The following is a 22,141-nucleotide window of genomic DNA, read 5'->3' as shown; positions in this document are numbered from 1 at the left end:
TGTGTGTGTTCTGGATGAGCATGGTAACATTTTCATACAGCCCATGTGCCTCATCTGCCCCCAGCTTGCCTGTTCTTATCCCTCTGCAGTATTTGCCTAATACTCTTTTGAATGATTTAATGATAAGTAGTTTCCATTGGAGCAATTGATTTGGGAGTGGTTCCAGGACTGTGAAGCGTTTCATACTTGGGCGGCTTTCACAGCAGCTCCACAGATTTAGACTGTCGATTTTTGATTAGGCTGTTCAAATACAGAGCCTTTCTGAACAGCCAGAGGTTGACTTGAATGCTTTCAAAAGAGTGTTGAAGATTTTGTGGTCATTGGTAGGTAGGTAGGAGCAGTGAACAAACAGTGCTGGGCAGGTACAGAACTTGCATGAAAAGCTGAGTGAGTGACAGAGTGGAGCTTTGCAGTTCAAGCAACTCGTGTTCAGTTCTGACCTCTGGTGTCGTCTGTGTGGAGATTACACATTCTCCCTGTAACCATACGAGTTTCCTCTGGGTGCTTCAGTTTCCTCTTTTGGGAGAATTGTGGGTTGGTGAAATAATTGGCCACAAAATTGAGCGGTAGAATCCTGAGGGATTGACGGGAATGGGGGAGAATAGACACATGGGATTCATGTAATTGGGTGTTTGATGTGTGATTTGAAGGTTTGTTTCCATGTTGTGGTTATCCCTTATGCGTTATGTACCCAAATATTTTAATTCTTACAAGCTGGCATTTAACCAGCTGGCATTTATGCCAATACAGTTGTGACAAAGAATATCTGTATCTGGTTATTAATGGTTAAAATAAATGTTTCATGTGAGAGGCCGAAGCAATATTTCAAATATGCTCTAGATGGTAGATTGAAGTGTGGGGTGGTGGGGATTTGGGTGTCGATGGATTGGATTGGATGTTGGATTAAATGCAGTGAAAGTGAAACTAGAACTTGCTACAGAACACGAATAGAGATGGAAAATGAAGTGGGATGTACGGAGTTCTGGTTTCATACCGTAACAATCAGGCAGCACATTTTCCCAGGCTTTCCTCAGTCAAGTAACCCTTTAACAATCAGACCATATTTTTTTAATAAAATGTAGAAGGAAATTTGGAGTAAACTATTTACGCTTAATTTCCCCCTACGTTTTATTAAAAAGACATGCTACTTGACGTTATGAAATGTTAACATTTTGTCTGTGTTCTATTTTGCCAGTTAGTTCATTTATCTCAATATCTTTACCAGGCTGATTGTAGTAATTTTTGAATGTGGTGGTATTGTACATTCTTTAATTCTAGTTGCATAATTGGCCTGTCCCACTTAGGTGATTTTTCAGGAGACTGCCGGCGACTGTCGAGTTGCCAGCAGTTGCCTGAAAAACAGGCGACTGTCAGAGTAGAACACACACGCACACACAAACACATCGCTTCCTTCACCAGCCCGTTATGCAGGCAGGGCAAGCGGGGGGAGCGCTGTCTGAGTGAAATTTCCACGGTGCAAAGCCAAGGTGATACAGACACACACTGTGATGAACAGGAAGGTTGGCATTGTAATTAAGACGGCTAAAGCACAGTGTACGGTAAGTCCTTTACAGGGGGGGGGGGGGGGGGGGGGGGGGGAGGAGGAAGGAGAAGGAGTGGAGACAGCTTTTAAGAAGCCAGAGATACACGGCTACAGAAGCTCGGCAGACATTTAACATTACCGGTCAGTTATCCTTGGTTCTGAAAACTACTGCTTACGTTGTTTTTTCCCAATGAGCCAATGAAATTCATCGGTCAGCACCGGCTACAACCTACGAGAACCATCGACCTCCTGGCAACCCACTAGAACCTCCTGGCGACCCACCTACGGCACGAGAATTCTCACATTCTCCACGGCGGCTTCATTCTAGTCGCGGCCACTATAATGAGGCTGTGACAAGTTCCCAGAAAGCGGGAACTCCTCACGACCATGTCGGCGACTACCTGGCAACCACCCGCAAACATGAGGCGACTGCATAATCTCCCGCAGTTGCCTAAAAAGTCGCCTAAGTGGGGCAGGCCCATAACTCTACTTCGTCTTTGTTCAGTGTGTTGCTTCTTGGCACCGAGTTAGGGAAGAATTCATCTCTGAGAGATGAGTATAAATTCAGGCTGATACTCTCCTGCAGAGTGGATGCGATGCTACACTGTGGAAGATGCTGTGTTGTGGATAAGACATTGAATAGCCATTTCTCCTGTGTGTGCATGTAAGACACTCCAGAGAATACTTCAGTGAAGAAGAGTTGTCACAGATGTCCTGGTTCACATATCCTTTAGTTGACATTGGCAAAGCAGAATATCTGGTTGTGAACTACAACCTTGCACTTAGTCATCGTAAAATGCGGGAATACATTATAAAGGAAGTGATAGCGGAGTGCCAAAAGCAATACTTTATTTACACCACTAAGGCTGTACAAAAGGGAGCATTTTTATATATAATTCTTTATAATGTCCTTTAGGATGTTAATAATGTGATGAATGAGATTTCTTAGAGTGATGTAGTTGGATTTCAGAAGTTATTTGATGAAGTGCCATTTAAAATAATAACAGAGCTAATGAAGTTGAGGGGAAGATGAGTCTGCCCAGAAGATTTGTTAACGTGTAGAAAACAGCGGGTCATTTTCATGTTGACGTGCCTCAGTGACAAGAGCTAAGTTTGCAAACTATTTACAATCTGTTATAACTACAGGTGCACAACCTTTTATCCGAAAGCCTTGGGACCAGACACTTTTCGTAATTCAGAATTTGTCGGTCTTCGGAATGGAAATTTTTTAGCGTAGATTTTAATGGCTGGCTCAGTGGTAGAGTGCTCGGCTCATATCCGCAAGGTCGCGAGTTTGCGCCTTGCTCCCGGCAGTTACTCGGCCGCGCGTTTGAGTCTTCAATGTTGTTTTTTCTTGCGGAATAAATGTCTGTATGAAATGCAGTGTGTTGAATGAATTCCTGAATTTGTAAATGTGTCCGCAGCATTGAATCACCTATCGCACTCATGTCACCTTAGCGGGGCTACATGCCCTTAGGCGGCCTAGGTCGCGAGTTTGCGCCTCGATCCTGGCAGTTACTTGGTCGCGAGTTTGAGTCTTCAATGTAGTTTTTTCTTGCAGAATAAATGTTTGTATGAAATGCAGTGTAGGAGAGGTGTACTGACTGTGTGGGCAGAACTTTGGAAGTGATTGCCCACCAGTCTAAAAAGCCGCTGTGTCTCCCTGTCCCTGGGATAGCAGGGGGCGATCAAACAGCACAATACCCCCCTCCCCCTCCAACTCCAGAGGAATCCTCTCCCCGATGGGCCGCTACGGCGACAAGTGGCAGTTTGCCCACAGCCTGAGCTGCGCCCCCTCATCCGCCACCCCAAGAACAAGACGTACCTTGCACGCCATCAGCTTCTGCCCCTACGTGTTCCTCTGGAGTTGGAGCGGGGCTGGGCTGGAGTTGCTGCTGGCTGTGGGTCTCTGGGATCTCCGTGCTTGCAGTGGGCCTGGGGGTCGGTGTCCCGTTGGTCCTGACGTCTCCGGCTACCCCCACTGGACTGGAGCTGAGACTGGGAACTGTACCGCCCTTGCCCCCTCCCTCTGCAACTGCAAACAACCCCACTCTCCGACAAGGGTGGTACAGTTCCCAGAGGATAGCAGGTGGCTGGAGACAACAGGATCCCACTCCCCGATGGGCCCCTACGATGCCCCGAGCTGCGCCCCGTCATCCGCAACCCAGGTTCCTCTGTAGTTGGAGCGGGGCTGGGCTGGGCATCTGTTGGCTGTGGGTCTCTGGGATCTCCGTGCTTGCGGTGGGCCTGGTGGTCGACGTCCAATTGGTCCTGACGTCTCCGGTGACTGCACTGACCTGCTGCCATCGCCGACGTGAAGACAGTACAAAGCCCCCGTGCCGGTGCAATGGGCGAGGAGCTGGAGAGGGGAGGGAAGGGGTCACACACATGGCCGGGAAGCAGAGGGGTGTAGGTGGGGTGAAACTGAAGGGAGCGACAATCTGCTGCTGCCTGCACACTGAGTTAAAAAGTTCCCACGCAAGACTCACGATACACTGTGTATCGTGAGTCTACCGTGGGAACTTTTTAACTCAGCGGGCAGGTAGCAGCATATTGTCAATTATTAACCCTCCCGCGCAATATACCCTCACCTTCTCTTTTATGAATGGGGATTTAGTTCCCCTTTCTTCGAGGACCGACCGGAGGTTCCGCTGTCACCTCGGTGAACGTTTTCAAGGACCTTTCTTCAAGGACCGAAAAAATGTCCGCTATTCGGAGTTTGCTATTTGGATCTTCGGATAAAAGGTTGTGCACCTGTACTTGGAAGAAGAGACCAAGAGAAATATAAACCTGTAGAAACAAGGAACTGCAAATGCTGGCTTACACAAAAGATCAAGTGCTGGAGTAACTCACCGGGTAAGGCAGCATCTCTGGGCAATGTGGATAGGTGACATTTTGAGTCAGGAACCTTCTTCAGAAAGTGTCTTTTCTCAGGCTTTCCTCAGTCAACCCTTTAACAATCAGTCCATGTCGATTTAATAAAATGTAAGAGGAAATTACATTCATGTCTGCTGACAATGCTAATATAGATGGTAAAGGAAAATGCGGGGAGGTCCGAGTGTTTGCAGAGTCATACAAGTGGTGGGCATAAAGGTGATGAATTGAATATGTGACCCAATGATAGGAAAAACAGAAGAGCGGTGGCGTGAAACTTTTATGTATTGATATTCAAAGTAATCGGCTTGCTCTAATCTAATGCAAAAATGCTCAAATTAGGGAGTTAAAAATAAAGCAAAATATTGACTAATCTTTTTCATCCAAATTAAAAATAAATCAACCTTCTGAGTGTTAATAAGCTTTTTGCACATAAATATAGAACATAGTTATAAAATAATTAAGCAGTCACTTAATGATGCTCTAATGGCAGTTGGATATGTGTTCATCTTAGTTTGGCACAAAATTAGGCTTCATGCTTTGTGCATTCAGATAATCCATTGCCTGTCTGGGTTGATGTATGAAATGTGACAACTTGGCTGAGGTATAGGCACCTGGTCCACTGAGTTCCTCCAGCACTTGGTGTTTTGCACAAGTTTCCAACAACTGTGAGTTCCTTGTGTCTCTGCTTGATTGAATTGCTGGACATTTCTGAATGCATAATTATAAATATCCTTTTGTTTTCTATTTAAACTCAAACTGAACAGGAAAACTATCATATATCTGATACCAATAGGCGTTTCTATAAGGGCTCTCATCTCAGCTCCTGCCTCTGACCCCTCTGTTCCGGCCCCATGCCTGGTGGCATTCGATAAGTTTGTGCCTCTGAAATTGTCGGGTCTAGAGGATGTGGTTAGCCATATTAAGCCGTCGGGTTCCACTTGTGATGCTGTCCCTCCTCTTCTTTTTAAAGAGGTTTTCCCGAGTATAGGGCAGTCGGTTCTCGCCATCATAAACAGTAGCTTGTGTTCTGGGGTTGTCCCCATAAATTTTAAACATGCTGTCGTGCAACCACTACTTAAGAAACCAGGCCTGGATCAAACTGTTCTGGCCAATTTTAGGCCGATCTCCAAGCTGCCATTTATCTCTAAGATCATGGAGAAAGTAGTTTATGCTCAGCTGAAACTCTTCCTGGATGAGCACAATATTCGGGAGGTTTTCCAGTCTGGATTCAAGGCTATGCATAGCATAGAGTCGGCTCTGCTAAGGGTCTTCAACGACATCCTCCTGGCAAACGACTCTCATAATTATGTGGTTCTTGTCTTGCTGGACCTATCTGCCGCCTTCGATACAGTGGACCATGGAATTTTAATTTCCCGATTACAGCACCAAGTGGCCATTTGTGGCAGTGGCCTGGGATGGTTCAGGTCCTATCTGGCAGACAGAACCATGCGTGTAAGCCTTGCTGGCTTTGAATCCTCCTCCACTCCCTTGGTATATGGGGTTCCACAGGGCTCAATTTTAGGGCCCCTGCTCTTCACTCTATACCTACTTCCTCTGGGCTCAATTTTAAGAAGGCATGGCATCTCCTTTCACTTTTACGCAGATGATAGCCAGTTATATATGCCACTCAAGAAAGAAGACGACTATTCTCTAAAATCACTTCTGTCTTGTCTTGAGGACATTAAGTCCTGGATGGCCTTAAACTTTCTGGGACTTAATGAAGAGAAGACAGAGGTGATTTTGTTTGGCCCCAATGGCTGTCGTGAACCTCGCTTTGTTGACTTGGGTCCACTGGCATTGTCCGTAAAGCCAACCGTTTTAAACCTGGGTTTTAGGATGGACGGTGATTTTAAACTAGATAAACAAATAGGCGCGGTGGTTAAGTTCAGCTTCTTTCACCTAAGGAAGCTGGCAAAGGTGAAGCCCATTCTCGAGCGGCAGCATTTTGGAACAGTAATCCATGCCTTTATTACATCTAATAATAATAATAATAATAATAACTTTATTTGTTAAGCACCTTAAAAACAACCAAAGCTGACCAAAGTGCTGTACAGAAAAAAGAAAACAAGCAAGACATCATAAAACAGGCAGAACAACAGAACATACAACTAACACGAGGCGCATAAATTACATACAAAAATCCAAACAATAAATTAAAAAAACATAAAACACAAGTACGAACAACGCAGCAAAACCAAGCAAATAAAGTTAATAAACAATTCAACACCTCACTGGTCTACAAAGGCCATGGAGAATAGATATGTCTTCAGGAGTGATTTAAAAACAGCTAGAGAAGGGACCTGTTTAACGTGCAGAGGCAATTCATTCCACAATCTCGGAGCCGACACAGCAAAGGCACGGTCCCCTCTGAGCTTCCGCTTAGTCTTTGGCTCAATCAGGAGCAGCTGATCATCTGACCTGAGAGAGCGGGAGGGCGAATAAGGGTGAAGAAGCTCAGATAGGTAGGACGGGGCAAGACCACTTAGGGATTTAAAAGTAAATAAAATAATTTTAAAACGAATCCTATACTGAATAGGCAGCCAGTGGAGAGAGGCCAAAAGGTGAGAAACATGATCATGCTTTCGTGTGCCTGTCAAGAGACGGAACAGCTGCATTCTGTACCATCTGGAGACGGGCGATGGAGGACCGACTAACCCCCAGATACAGTGCATTGCAGTAATCCAGCCGGGTGGTAACAAAGGCATGGATTACCGTCTCAAAGTGCTGCCTTGACAAAATCGGCTTTATTTTTGCCAGCTGCCTCAGATGGAAAAAACCAGATTTAACAACAGCCCTTACCTGACAGTCAAATCTAAGCTCAGGGTCCACTTTAATCCCCAGGTTCGTGATGTTAGGTTTGAGATATGCAGACAAAGAGCCTAGATCAACAGGGGGGGCCCCAGAGGTGCCACCAAAGATCATTACCTCTGTCTTGTCATCATTAAATTTTAAAAAGTTCAGTGACATCCAGGCCTTTATGTCACTGAGACACTCAAGCAAGAGGCCGACAGAGTGTACACCCCCCTTTCCCAGAGGCATGGATTACTGTAACGCACTCTACTCTGGAGTCGCACGAGCTTCATTAGCTCGTCTCCAGCTTGTTCAAAATGCTGCCGCTCGCCTCTTGACCGGAACTCGAAAGAGGGAGCACATTACGCCAATTTTGGCCTCCCTTCACTGGCTCCCAGTGCACTTTCGAGTTCATTTCAAAATTCCTTTATTTGTTTTTAAATCGTTGAATGGGCTCGCCTCGCCTTACCTCTCTGAGCTGCTCCACCTATATGCTCCTGCCTGGTGCCTCAGGTCAGCTGATCAGCTGCTCCTTGAGGTACCAAGGTCTAAGCGGAAGCTCAGAGGGGATAGAGCCTTTTCTGTTGCTGCTCCGGCACTCTGGAACACCTTGCCGTTGCACATCAGACAGGCCCCCTCATTGTCCATCTTCAAATCCTCCCTAAAAACTCATTTTTATTCTTTGGCTTTCGACACTGGCTGAGGCATTGCTCCTGTTCTTAGTGCTTTTAATGTCTTTTAATTTTTAGTGTGTTTTTTTATAGTCCTTCGTTTTACGGTTTTTAATGGTTTGTAATAGCTTTTTGTCCATGAGTTCTCATGTACAGCACTTTGTGGCAACTGCAGTTGTTTAAAGTGCTTTATAAATAAAGTTATTATTATTATTAAAGTTACTTGCAAGATATTCTTCATCAGATGAATAAAATTGAATTATTCAAAAATTTTGAATTATTTGACATATTAGAAATATTTTGTGAGGAACATTTTAAAATTGAATGTGTGAGATAGCAAGCATTCTTTTTATACCAAACAAAATATAGTAAAATTCCACCAAGCCCCTCACTGATTGTTCCGAAATCTTAGAAACAACGAACTGTAAATGCTGGTTTACGCCGGTCAAGCAGCATCTCCGGAGAACATGGATAGGTGCCGTTTCGGGTCGGTACTTCTGAAGCCAAAACATCACCTATCAAGTCTAAAGAAGGGTCCTGACCTGAAACGTCACCCATCATTGTTTTCCAGAGATGCTACCTGACCCGCTGAGTTACTCTAGCACGTTGTGTCCTTTTGTTCAGAAATCTTTAAGGTGCATCTATCGCACTGAGGCCCTGCTAAACATTAAATTGACCAAGATTAATTAATGCCCGAGTAGTCTGTACTTGCTTTTTTTGTTTGCACATACCCCCCCACCCCCTTGCCTTGCTTCAAAATGGGTAAGGGTATTTAGACTCAGTGACCAGAGCAGGTGGGTGGCACTGGTACTTTGACAACATTGCCTGTACCCAGTTGAAAAGCCCCTGCCTCTGGGCGTTTGGAGAGACCATTGGAAGAGAGATCTGCCTCTGGGACAATTCGTGGTCAACAGTTTATTTCCCATGAGGAGCAGGCAGAACAGTGGGGATTCGAGTCCAACCCCTGGGGCCCCTGTGTCACATTTAGTTCAGAGATACAGTGCCCTTCGGCCCACCGAGTCCGCACCGACCAGCGACCCCCCGCACACGCTAGGGACAATTTATACTTATACCAAGCCTATCAACCTAGCGTTAGGGTTAGGGTTTCCTCCCGCACTCCGAAGGCGCACAGGTTTGTATAAATTGGCCCTAGCGTGTGCGGGGGATCGCTGGTCACAGGGTCCACACATGGGGGATGTCAGGGAAAGTGGGGGTGAGGTTGGAGAATGGGAGAAGGGAGGGAGGGGGTGAAGAGGGTGTGAGGGGAGGGGGGGGGGGGGGGTAGTGGATGATCTTTTCGAGGTCATCAAAGTGGAGGAATTGTTTTATTTTAGCTATCATCCGAAGCTGAAAGAAGCTAGCTTTTACCACGGCATTGACTTGTTTGTCAAATTTCAGTGCTGAGTCAAATCTCACGCCGAGGTTTTTGACGTGAGGTTTGAGTAGTGGGGTAAGGCTGCCAAGACTGCCTGCTATCATTTTGATTGAGTCCGAGGGGCCAAGAAGGATGACCTCAGACTTACTCTCATTTAGTTGGAGGAAGTTCTGGGCCATCCAGCACTTTATATCCTCGAGGCAGCGAGTAAGGTTAAGCAGATTTGATTGGTTCCTAACCCTGACCCTAACCCTAACCCTAACTGGGCGTCACCCGCAGGACAGCATATGTCAGCGTGTATGTCGTACAACTTGACGGTTTTACGGGCATCAGTCACTGACGCTCGCGTCGCCAAAAATAACGCAAAGTGGGACAGGCCCTTTAAGCTTCACATTCCAGCATTCTCGTGTGTCTCCAGTAACGTAAACAATGCAGTGACCCCCTCACTGCTGTATGGGAGTAGTATTTGGTTTGGCCTCAAGTCTTTGGAGTGAGACTCACTAAAGCAGGACTAACGTCTCAGTATTACATTTCTGCCTTTCTGTATCTGGCTTTAACACTAATATATTGGATATTGTGTGAAGAAGATACCAATTCAATGCCACCTTCTGTAAAACGAGGTGTATTGTTGACTGAATATTTAACTCTATCCTGATAGAAATTGAAATGATACTTTCTTCAATCTTTTCATGTGCAACCTTGGGAATACCTTGCTGTAATTGCCCTTTTTCTTTCTCGCAGGCATTTGCTCAGTTTGATGCGGAAGGAGATGGCATAGTTGCTGTGGAAAACATGTTGGAGTCATTGAAAACCTCTGGTGGAGCTAATCTGCGGGGAGAATTGAGTCACGTGATTCGACAACTCCAGGGATGCTCCCTTACTCCAGGTAGCAGGAGCCTGATTAATGTATTGCAGAAATTATAAACTGCTGGATTTTCTGATAATTATTAATTTATAACTCACATTTTCTAAACTTTGTTGACTGTATCATAAAGTTAGTAGCCCTTCTGTTTCTTGAACTGATAATGTTGTTATATTATATTATATTACAAACCCCTGTTCCTGAGGGATTTGTCTCTGAATGTTGGATCAAGGCCAAAGCTGATCCATCCTCAGTTACCTGCATGCCATCAAGGATGACGTGAAAACCTTGGCTGGTATATGCTCTCTGGTTGACTTGTGTAACTTAGTCCCAGCTAAGTTAAATAAATCCAGACCTACTTGCAAACCAACCTGAAGTGGGAGTGGATCTGAAATTAGACACTGTCATCTTTAAATATGAAGAAGAGAATGAACCCCTGGGGTGTCAGGAGTTATGGGGAGAAGGCAGGGGAATTGGGTTGAGAGGGAAAGATAGACCAACCATGATTGAATGGTGGTGTAGACTTGATGGGCCAAATAGCTAATTCTGCTCCTATCTCTTATGAACATGAAATATGTACATGGTTTTCCACATTGCATCACTGTCTTTTACTACTGCTACAAGCAGGCTGCAAAAGGTCATCGACCTGACATGTTAATGCTTTTCTTCATAGATGCTTCTATATCTCTTGAGTTCTCTGGCATTTAGTATTTTTATTTTGTGCTCCCATGTCTTTGAGTTGCTGTATTGTTTAAAGATTGGTCTCTGGAGAATCCTTCCCCTTTGAACTAATCACAAAGCTGTGGGTCTCCATAGAGTATCTTCTCGAGTAGTTTAGTGTTGGGCATTTAAGCTGAGTGACTAGTTCAACTTGGCTACACCCTGACGTGTCTTTTTTGCTTGTCACATGTGCTTTACTTGGAGTCTCAGTATATGCAAACATGAACATTTCATGATCATTTTGGGGCACCCTGGGAAGGATTGGTTTCCCGAGGTGATAACATCAGTGTTCTGGCTAACGGTCACATTGGGTAAGGATGTTAAATCTTGCTGTATCTTCAGTGAATACCGATTTGGTCTACTCTATTTGGTCTTCAGGTTCCATCAGTAAGACAATGTTGTGTTATAGATACCAATTTTGAATAGCAAATATATGCTATCTGGCCTGCATGCAATTAATGCTGCAACAACAAAATGGAGCTGCTATCTAAATTGAATAACAAGGCAGCTGAGAGATGGTACATATTTGTTTGCACTGGACTCCAATTATTATATTTTTTAATTGTAAACAAAGAGCCGACTGGTAAGTTGATTGACTAAATTGAGAGGATCAAAATGGCATTTAAAAGAATCCAAACCGATTCAGTCTATCTACCAGGTTGATTCTTCTGAGCAGTTCAGGCATGGGGATTATATACAAGGAAAGATTGAGTAGAATTGGTTTACTCTCATTAGGTTTTTCAAGGCATATGAGAGATTGGATACTGAAAAGACATTCTTCCATGTCCAGATTAGAAGTAGAATTATAACTTTTTGGGGGTAGAGTTTGTTAGATCTTTGAAATTCTTTACTTTGAATTGTTCAGTTGCTAAATGTACTTGCATCGGTAACAAAGGATGGCCCTATATTGGAGAGAGAGCAGAGAGATTCACTTGTGTAAGAAAGAACGGCAGATGCTGGTTTAAATCGACGATAGATTCCTAAGAGAGATTCACTTGATGGATTTCTAGAATAAAGGGGTAAACATATGGGGAAAAAAAACAAGAACCCGTTTTCATTGAACTGTGGAACAATGATGGGTGATCTTATTGAAACATAAAATCGTAAGAGTGATTCATAGGGTGGATGCCGAGAGAATATTTACCTTTCCGGGAAGTAGGGGGATTAGTTTCAGAATAAAAGGCCATCAGGGAAGAATTGGAGGACTTCCATCTCTTAGAAGGTCATGCCTTTGCAATTCCCTACCTAGAAAGCTGTGGAGATGGAGTAATCGAGTATATACAAGACAGAAATTGACAAGTAATTAATGACAAGGAATTGAGGAATATGGGGAGACCATAGGAAAGTGGTGGTGTTGCCAAGTTTGGGTCAGCATAATCTTGTTGAATGGTGGAGCAGGTTTGAGGGGTCAACTGGTTTACACTTGCTCCTGTTATAAGTTGGAGACAATATTTTGAGCCGTAAGGAAATCCAGAGATATGGGGTTGGCCAGGAAGGTGGATTCCAGTACATTCAAATCTTGAATGACAAAGGAGGGTGGAGTTACTATTACTTGTTCTTGTTTCTTTGTTCTTAATTGTGCAAGCCTTTAAAAAAAAATGTTTTTGCTGCTGGGAATTGTGCCACACAAGTTCTAAAACACTCTCTGTTGAATAATTGATGCAGCTAATTTTATTTGCGCATCATTATGTACTTTTTTTTGCCAGATTAAAAGTTGGTATTTGCATGTATTCATTTTTCCCCTTTTCTCCTAGGATTTGTTGACATCTTTTCAAAAAATAAGGAACGCATGGGTGTTCACGCTGCCAAAATCTTGCGTTTCCTCCACAGGAACAGGATTCCAAGCAATGCTATCCCTTTCCCCATGATGGACAGTTATAATAACATTTGTGCCATGCGTTCCTCCGTTTTGAAGGATAGCCTGAAGCAGTTGTTAGAGAAAAAGAATGGTAAGATGTTGGATCTTCAAGTGGAAGTATATAATATAAATATCCATATATCTCTAAGATGATGTTGAAATGCACAGTTATCTTGATTAACAAAAAAAAGCAATTGTTTTTTAATTTAATGAAGAAACTCATAGGGATAAAATACGTCTTAAGCATTTCCTTGCTTTAGTGTACATTATAGAATACCAGGGTTCTGGTTCTATGATTATTGTAAATTCACCGCTTTCCTTTATTGACTGCACATATTGTGCGCTGATCATGTTCAGTCTCACAAAAGAAGAACTCTGAATAACTCAACACTCCAGTTTTTTGAAATCCCTTTAAGTCCATGTATCTATACAGAAAAGTCTTGATTCAAAGTAAATATGTCAGAGTGCTGAACCTGACAGTTTTCTTCTGGAGGCAGCGAATATGCCGATGGGCTGGCACCACTTTTAACCCTTACTGGATCAAGTTTGTATTTTTTCATTCCTTCGTATGATATTGAGCTTGCTTACGTGACCAACATTTATTCCTGTATCAGATTTTTCTTAAAGATGGTGCAGAACAGCAACCATGATCTACTGCAGCGAGGTTGGTGAAAGCAAATACGACAGTATAGCACTATGGGCTGGACAGCTTCAGCATGTTGCTCCAGTGATGATGAGAAAGGAATGCTAGCGTTTGTCAGAGTTATATGTGACTTCCAGGAAGGTGTTGGTGTCTCCCAGACCCTGTTGCATTCTCCTAGCTGACAGAAGTTGCAGTTTGAAAGGTGTTGGCTAAGAATTCTTAATGAGTTGCTGTAGTGAATCTTGCAAGTGATTCATATTGCACTGGAGGAAGATAGGTTGCTTTGATGGTTATGTTTAGGTAATGACGCTGACAGCTTTGCCACCATTCTCGGAGCAACATTTGGATCATCGCTTTATCCACATGAGATTCACTGAAATTTAGAATACGAGTTCAGATGCTTATCCTGGACAAAATTAATCCTAAACAAATTGATTGATTCAAATGGGAAAACTGCATGTTCTAATTAATACCAGGCATTCCACAACATTTGGAATAACCATTTTCAATAATTGTTATATAGTAACAGAACTTGAGAAGTTTTGCCTTTTCCAATAGAAAACGTTTGCAATGTGTTTGAGGTTTTCTTCTTTTCCAAACCATGCGATCGCCTTTACTAGCTGACGCCAAATCACTGACAAAAATTTGAGGATTTAGTCAGATTTGAGAGTCTTGTGGTTAGTTGATTACAGAAAATGGTTGTTTCTGTACAATTTATTGACAACCAATTAGTATTGTTTTTGTATTTTTTCCACATGAAATTGATTACTGAACAACTAATGTTAGATAGGAATAATGTAGTGAACAGAGAAGTTCAAAATCTTCATGGTCCAATGAAAGCTGGTGATATTAAATTAAATCAATGCAGAGAAAGAATAGCCTGCACTTATATTGCAACAGAAATGTACTTGACAATGTTGTAGAGAAAATTCACCTGAATGTACCGTGGTTTAATGAATTAATTTGCATGGATTGTATGCAAAATTGGCTTGCTTATCCTTAAGATTGGAAGATTGAACGGTTGAAGGCTCTTCTTCTGTGCAACATAATCTGAGCTACATAATCTAGAAACATGCTCTTTCTGAAAATTGGGACTGTTTAACTTGCTGCGTAAAAATTGGAAAATCTCTTCTATGCAGTTGGCTATATATTTAATTTTAATTTATCACATTTTGCAAACGGTAGGTATTTAAGGGGAAAGGTAGGCGTGTGGTTACATCACTGATTAGCCATGAATCAAGAAATAGTCTTGAATAAAATGTTTTTGATGTTTATGTCGCAAGGATGAGGGACTTGAGGACCTAGCATGTCTGGGTTTATTTTACTTCAAACAGAGAACTCAACCATTTGAAGGGTAACAGTAGTGTAGAATTTAGTTTTTAACAGATATGAATGAAAGGAGTCTTGAAGACCAGTTTGGTAGATCTTTGTTTTGCAAAGATGTCGACAGCTGAGTAAGTATGGTTGAGTGGAGTTAACCTGTAGATCACTATTGATCTAATTAAAAAAACAATGCATATGCAAACTGAATGGCTTATTGTGTTCATTTATTGGTATAAATTAACATGTAACTGCTAACAGTGTCATGTGGTAGCTCAGTTTAGTCATCTTGTTCGCCTCAGCTCCTTTTCTAGTTGGATGTGTTTGATGTGGCACGCAATGTGGTGGATGTAATAGATAGCAACCTTTCTTACGAGGTGAAAGTGGTGCATTGCTCTGAAGGTGGTATGAGTCTGGTATGAAAAAGGAAGGTTGGTAACTGTTTTGCATCTTGAACAGTATAGTTAGCCAATCTATTCATCTAAATCATGTTTAAATTGAATGACTTGGCTAACTATGTAGCAAAACATTTACCAACTTTAATGTTCCATGTAAGAGAGTATATCTAGACATTTTGCTAATTCTATTTATAAAATTTGTTTTATTTAAATTGACAACTTGGCACTCTGCATTAGGACATCTGGCTCAGAAAAGAGAAACAGCTGGCGGTTGCAACAATTCATTCCAAATGCATCATGAAATACTTTCTGTGAGTCATTTAACAAAAATGTCATGCTATGCTGGAATTCAAGGCAAAACCAAGCATGCTATGCTGGAATTCAAGGCAAAACCAAGCATGCTATGCTGGAATTCAAGGCAAAACCAAGCCAAATCTTGAATGAAAATGTCATAAGCAGTATTTAATTGGCTGGTGGTTTAATTGGTGTGGTATCATCATTTTATTATCGTATTTCTTAATTTCTCACAGAACAAACAATTCAATGTCCCACAGATATGAATGGTGAAAGAGAGCTGGATAAGCTGAACGTAGTAACCAAATGCTACACCACCTTGGAACCTTCTTCAAACTCAACTGATGTTGAGAAGATGACCAATGGAGAAACTACTTCCTACTGGCAGTCAGATGGCAGTTCATGCTCGCACTGGATCAGGTGAATGGACTGACGGTGACAAACATGTTTGTAGAAAAGAAAAGTGAATTCTAAAAATGGATGTAGTTCGAACCACTGATCATTTGTACCATTTTGACAATAGACAGTGATTTATAAAGATTAATATTATAAAGTATTATTTTAAGCAAAACATAAATTAATCAGCCAGCTTAATTATGGACAAAGTGCTGGAACATATCACTGGTGGACAGGGCAGTGAAGGCTTTTGACATCGAAGGAAGACACAAAATGCTGGAGTAACTCAGCGAGACATTAACCTGTTAGAGGTCAGGCAGCATCTCTGGAGAGAAGGAATGGGTGATGTTTTGGGTCAAGGCCCTTGTTCAGACTGATTCAGGAGGAATCACGGAGGGGGAGCAGTGAGAGAGGATGTTGCTGAACTCTCGTCGGAGAGAGGTGGAGAACCTTCAAAGTAGACATACCTCGAGGAGATTTCGCAGTAGAGCAGACAAAATGTGTAGGAAAGAACTGCAGATGCTGGTTTAAATCGAAGGTAAACACAAAATGCTAGAGTAACTCAGCGGGACAGGCAGCATCTCTGGAGAGAAGGAGAGTTTTGGGTCAAGTCCCTTCTTGGCATGCTGGCCTATATCAGTAAAGGCATTATAGAAGTTGGGATGTTATGTTGCAGTTGTACATGACATTGGTGAAGTCACACTTGGGAGTGTTGGGTTCAGTTTTGGTCACCCATCTATAGGAAAGATGCCATTAAGTTGGAAAAAATGCAGAAAAGATTTATCATTATGTTGCAGGACTTGGATTATGTTGAAGGAAGGGATTAGCCTAGCTTGAACTTTATTATTTGCGGTATGTAGAAGAATATAAAATCATGAGGGCATCGATAGGAGGAAGGAAGTATCCGGTGAATGGCATCAATTTAAAAGAGAAAGATTTAATAAGAACCTGAGGTGCATCGTTTTCTACATAAGAGGGTGGTGGCTATATGGAACGAGCTGCCAGTGGAAGTGATTAAAGCAGTTACAATAATAGGACATTAGGACAGGTACATGGATAGGAAAGGTTTAGAAGGATGTGGGTCAGACACAGGTTAATGGGATTGGAGTAAATGGGTATCTTCGTCAGCATAGATTAGTTGAGCCAAAGGGCCCTTTTCCATGCTGTTTGACTATGCCTCTGGGCGCTCAGTCGGACAGGCACCATCTGTGGAAACAAAGTCAGTGCTTCAAGTTGAAGACCCTTGGACAGGATACTGGTAGTTTACCTCCAACTTTACTGCGTCACCTTTCAGATTTTTCTTGCCCACGTTGAGCTTTGAAGTCAAGGGGTTTTGTTTATTTTAGAGATACAGCGTGGAAGGTCCTTTGGCACACCAAGTCCACGCCACGTGCACCACTGTCAATGTTTTTTTTATTGTCTGTCCTTTGAAAGAGATGCATGTGGAAGAGTGAAATGTTCTTTTCTTTTGCAGGTTACGCTTAAAACCTGATGTTGTGCTGAAGCACGTTTCAATAGCAGTGGCAGCCAGTGATCAAAGTTACATGCCACAGCAGGTGACTGTGTCGTTAGGGAGGAATCCTGGTAACATGCATGAAGTCCGTGATGTTCGTATTCCCAGTAATATGACTGGATACATTACACTGCTGGAAAACGCAAGCATCATCCACCCATGTAATTGTACAGTTTTTGTTTGTTGTCGGATATTATCTACTTTCTGTTTATTCAGATAAGCACTTAATTGATCTGAGGTTGCTCCTGGTCATGTTTCTCATATTGTTGTGAAATCTTAAGTATCAGTATCAATACAATAAATAGAAACTACATTAAAGCCTTAGTCCCCATGATTAACATGAGAATATATAATTTTCTTTAGAACAATGAAAATCTTGACTCCTTTAGTTTGACAGTGTTATTTCAAACGCAGTTATTTTACAGGAAAAAGGAAAGTTTTGGAATTGATTAAGTAATACCGAGATGAGAAAAACATTTTTCCACACAGAGAATGGTGAATCTGTGGAATTCTCTGCCACAGAATGTAGTTGAGGCCAGTTCATTGGCTATATTTAAGAGGGAGTTAGATGTGGCCCTTGTGGCTAAAGAGATCAGGGGGTATGGAGAGAAGGCAGGTACAGGCTACTGAGTTGGATGATCAGCCATGATCATATTGAATGGCGGTGCAGGCTCGAAGGGCCGAATGGCCTACTCCTGCACCTATTTTCTATGTTTCTATGTACCACCACCACCCGTTGTCGGCGAAACGAGAAAAAAAGTATTCAATTTAGATTGACGGGTCGGAGACGAGGAAACACTTTTTCTCACAGAGAGTTGTGAGTGTGTGGAATTCTCTGCCTCGGAGGGTGGTGGGGGCAGGTTCTCTGGATACTTTCAAGAGAGAGCTAGATAGGGCTCTTAAAGATAGCGGTCAGGGGATATGGGGAGAAGGCAGGAACGGGGTACTGATTGGGAATGATCAGCCATGATCACATTGAATGGGGGTGCTGGCTGGAAGGGCCGAATGACCTACTCCTGCACCTATTGTCTAATACATTAATTTTCATATTCCCGTATAACACAGGACAATAAATTCTTGGCGTTCATGCTGGCACTAAAAGCAGTCCCTCCAATCCTAACATCCCACTTATTTTCCCATTCCTGCTCTCTAAATACCAACCTGGAATTCTGTCAGCCACAGACACAAGGGGAAGCTTACAGTAGCCAGTTAACCAAACTACCAGAGTCTGTGGGATATGGGAAGAAACTAGACTGTTTAGGGAGAGCCCTGTGTAAAACGTAATTGCTTAGAGCTTAGACTTTGGTGTCTTCGGATAACTAAATATTTAAGTAGAATTATGATCAAATATTGTTACCTTTAGGCTGAAAATTCCAGTGTTCCAGTTCTGAGCTCAGAGTATAGGTTAATCAAATCCTCATGATCCAAAACATTTGTTCCAATTTCTGCCTCTGTACACTATCCAATTTGAATTTTTTCCAAAATTGTACTTTACTGTCCCTGATATCACTGATTCACATGGGGAAAGTTCTTTTGCATTCATGCATCCTAAATTATCCAGCCACCTTTCCTTGCTCCTAGAATAACACTCCCTAAACTTTCAGGATTTAGCTTTTGACCTTTCTCAAACCTGTGCCTGTTAGATACCTGTTAGAATCCTGTCTTCGAATGATTAAACAAAGCTTGCATTTCTGCCTGTGGCAGTGCTTCTAAAGTCAACAATCCTCTGTTACCTATGACTTCAAACTTTGTGTATACTTTATATTTTAAAGAATGACAGTTTTGTGATTCTATTTCCCTTAATAAATAAAGACAAGCGGTTAACGTCACAGTATAAAAGCACAATAAAATCAAACTGATTACCATGTTACTCACTGTATAAATCAGCACACTCTGCACTAAAGATATCACCTGTTTCTATAAAGTGGGATACATTGTGAAATACACACCTCCAGCATGAGTTTCAGCTCACTAATTTTAAGAAGAAAAAGATTATGTTTGAGTGCTTTTGGAGAAGCATAAGGACATAGTATGAGAACAGGAAAAGAGTCTGCATTGTATTTAATGCAATACCGGTTGTAGAAGATGATGAGAAAGTTGATAGGCATAAATGTAGGGATATGCAACTGAAATATCACATATACATCGCATAGGTAGACACTAAAACTGAAGAAGTCTGAAGAAGGATCTCGACCCGAAACATCACCCATTCCTTCTCTCCAAAAATGCTGCCTGTCCCGCTGAGTTACTCCAGCATCTTGTGTCTACCTTTGATTTAAACCAGCATCTGCAGCTCTTTCCTACACATCGCATAAATAATATGCGAAATCCCATATAATGTTTATTTGCGACAAATGTTTCCCAAGGTCAGTTTTGGTTTATACTGAATGATATACAGGACAGTTGACATGAAATAATTTCCTAATTGTCATTGGTACTTCTCCATTAGTGCCCAATTAGAGGTGAATGTAAAGATAGATTTCATAGTAACTCATGAATTTTCATAAAGTCAAGTGTTTAGTAAAATGTTATTTTCAAGATGCTGATGTAAAATAGGAGGAAAAGGGCAAGGATGCAATGTAATTAATATTTAATTTTTTTATAAGTTGTACAGATAAATATTAAACGTTGTCATGGTGATGGCTGCGACACAAGGATTCACGGGCTCAAGACTATGGGATACCAGGTTATGAAGAAACCCGGAGTATCTGTTTCTGATGCATCTGCGATTTGGTACTTAACCTTATTAACAACTTTGGTGACTGCTTCTGTTGAAAGAAATCCAGATCTGGCACAATATGTTCTACAAGTTACCCAGTAAGTAGTTGTTCATAATTTTATAACCAAGCAATGATCTCCATTTACATGTTCTATGTATTAATGCCGAGTATTCTTTTTGCTTGGTGCGGTTCATTTTTAGCACCATGAGTACTGATTTAAAATTAATAACCAACATCTCTCTCTTCCTCAGAAAAGCCCTGCAGCACATGCCGCCCCTTTCCCTCACGGCTGGGTCCACTGTATTGCCGAGCTTCATGTCAACAAATGTACTGGAGAAAGTGGACAGTTTTCTCATCAGGATTGCAGGGTAATTGTTATTTAGACCAGTAGAGGTCTTGCTTTTGGAATTAGAGTGAAGAATAGATTAAGGCAGCATATCTGGCAACCGTTGCGAAAGTTGGGAAGGGGTAGTGGATGTGAATGCCTGAGACAGCAGTCCCCTTATATCGCAAAATGGCATTTTTATCGCAGAATTTTAAATTTTGTACTATAGAAATTGGTCTATCATTGTCAGGACATAAATTAGACTGTTTATCTGTGCACATGTTTTAAAAGTATATCACTAATATCACTAGTACTAGTACACCTCGATTTTGCTCGTGTATATCGCACACGTGCCAAGCTTGTTGAATATTTGTACAATTTTATTATCAATGTAGCAATTGATCAGATTGAGCAAGTTGAAGAGGAGACATGTCTGATGTCCCTGTCCTTCAGCTACGAGCATTACTGAAAGCTATGTTTCCCACTGCAGCTGCTGCGCTAGCCCTGAAGCAGAGCTGACCCTTTTGGCTTTTGCTTTGGCAAGAGGAAGTGTTGCTAAGGTGATGACATCGCTTTTGACCATCAGTGATCACCTGGATACAGAATATCAGGCATTGCCGCTCCTCACAGCCATGGCATCTGTGCGGCAAAACCAGCTCCATAAACATGGTGAGCATTTTGCACTGTAGTCAACAATCTTTATCGAACGCAGAAGTATGAACATTAATCCGGTCACCCTCGCTGTCTCCTCCCCTTCTCAGCTCTCCCTCACCCCTTGGGCTCCTCCTCTTCCTTTTTCCTTTCTTCTCCCCACCCTACATCAGTCTGAAGAAGGGTTTTGACCCGAAACGTTGCCTATTTCCTTCGCTCCATCGATGCTGCTGCACCTGCTGAGTTTCTCCAGCATTTTTGTCTACCTTTGATTTTCCAGCATCTGCAGTTCCTTTCTTAAACAATCTATTGATTATATTGTCTCAGCTGATCAACAGAGCTGCCATACCTCTTGTTCATTATCACATTAATCTTCCTGCTCTGTTATTTTATACTGCTACCTTAACTCTTGTGATGGGTGGACCCCGTAACTCCACTTTACAGATTTCTCCCTTCCATCTACTTGCCTGCTTAATGTTGCACAATTTTACTCCTGTGCTATCTGGAACAACCACAGTATTCCTAAAATTTGCCCATCAAAGACTTGTTCTTTAGCACCAAACTGCTGATGGCTTGTGGATTTTGGACTTCCCATTTAATGTGTTAAACTGAGAGTGCCCGTAATGGAAATATTGTTGGCGATGTTTCATGGCATTTTTTATTTAAAGTCCCTCAACTGCTGAATGGTCACTATTAAGGAAGATTTTTATTGGGAGTGACGACATCCTTATGAAGGTGGACTTGAAATTTTGAACCTGTGAGGGATATGTGGTCTAAACATACAAAGAGGCAGCACAGAGGATTCTTTATCATTGGATATAAATACTTATTGACTCTTGTGGAAACTAGCCAAAATGTTAAGATGTCTTTGCCATTGCCTGGCTTTGACATCATGCCCTCACTGTTTTTAATTACTGTATTCTATGTGAATCTGAGTTAGATTATAATAGTGCTTTTCATGAAATTGATTACTGGCCTGATGCCATGTTCCCTCTAACATGAGCTCATCACTTGATGATTTTGGCACTAATCAAGGCTATATCACTGAAGCACTCTGAGAGAATTGAGGAAAATAACGTAGGCTGTTCCATTTTTCAGTTGAGAAATTGCCTAACATTTCCCTTTGATGGAGATGAAAAATTCCATTTGATCTAGTTGTGCTGGCTGTCTGTCTGTCTGTCCGTC

The 22,141-nt window shown here is 42.1% G+C and overlaps 1 protein-coding gene across 4 annotated transcripts in view; it reads left to right on the top strand.

Moving 5' to 3' along the window:
* Positions 1 to 22,141, top strand: part of zzef1 (zinc finger, ZZ-type with EF hand domain 1) — a 149,512-nt gene that overhangs the window by 10,374 nt on the left and 116,997 nt on the right. For 3 of the 4 annotated variants that reach the window (XM_055657836.1, XM_055657838.1, XM_055657835.1), the window contains exons 2-8: positions 9,998 to 10,142; positions 12,593 to 12,787; positions 15,588 to 15,771; positions 17,222 to 17,421; positions 19,867 to 20,077; positions 20,232 to 20,348; positions 20,796 to 20,974. In XM_055657836.1, coding sequence (XP_055513811.1) covers positions 9,998 to 10,142; positions 12,593 to 12,787; positions 15,588 to 15,771; positions 17,222 to 17,421; positions 19,867 to 20,077; positions 20,232 to 20,348; positions 20,796 to 20,974 — 1,231 coding nt within the window. The remainder of the gene's footprint in view (positions 1 to 9,997; positions 10,143 to 12,592; positions 12,788 to 15,587; positions 15,772 to 17,221; positions 17,422 to 19,866; positions 20,078 to 20,231; positions 20,349 to 20,795; positions 20,975 to 22,141) is intronic. The other variant, XM_055657837.1, reaches the window with a different exon arrangement.

The sequence above is a fragment of the Leucoraja erinacea genome, chromosome 28, assembly GCF_028641065.1.
Source record: "Leucoraja erinacea ecotype New England chromosome 28, Leri_hhj_1, whole genome shotgun sequence".
Classification (NCBI taxonomy): Eukaryota; Metazoa; Chordata; class Chondrichthyes; order Rajiformes; family Rajidae; genus Leucoraja; species Leucoraja erinaceus.
The sequence above is the reverse complement of the archived record's forward strand: the minus strand, read 5'-3'. Positions and strand labels throughout refer to the sequence as shown.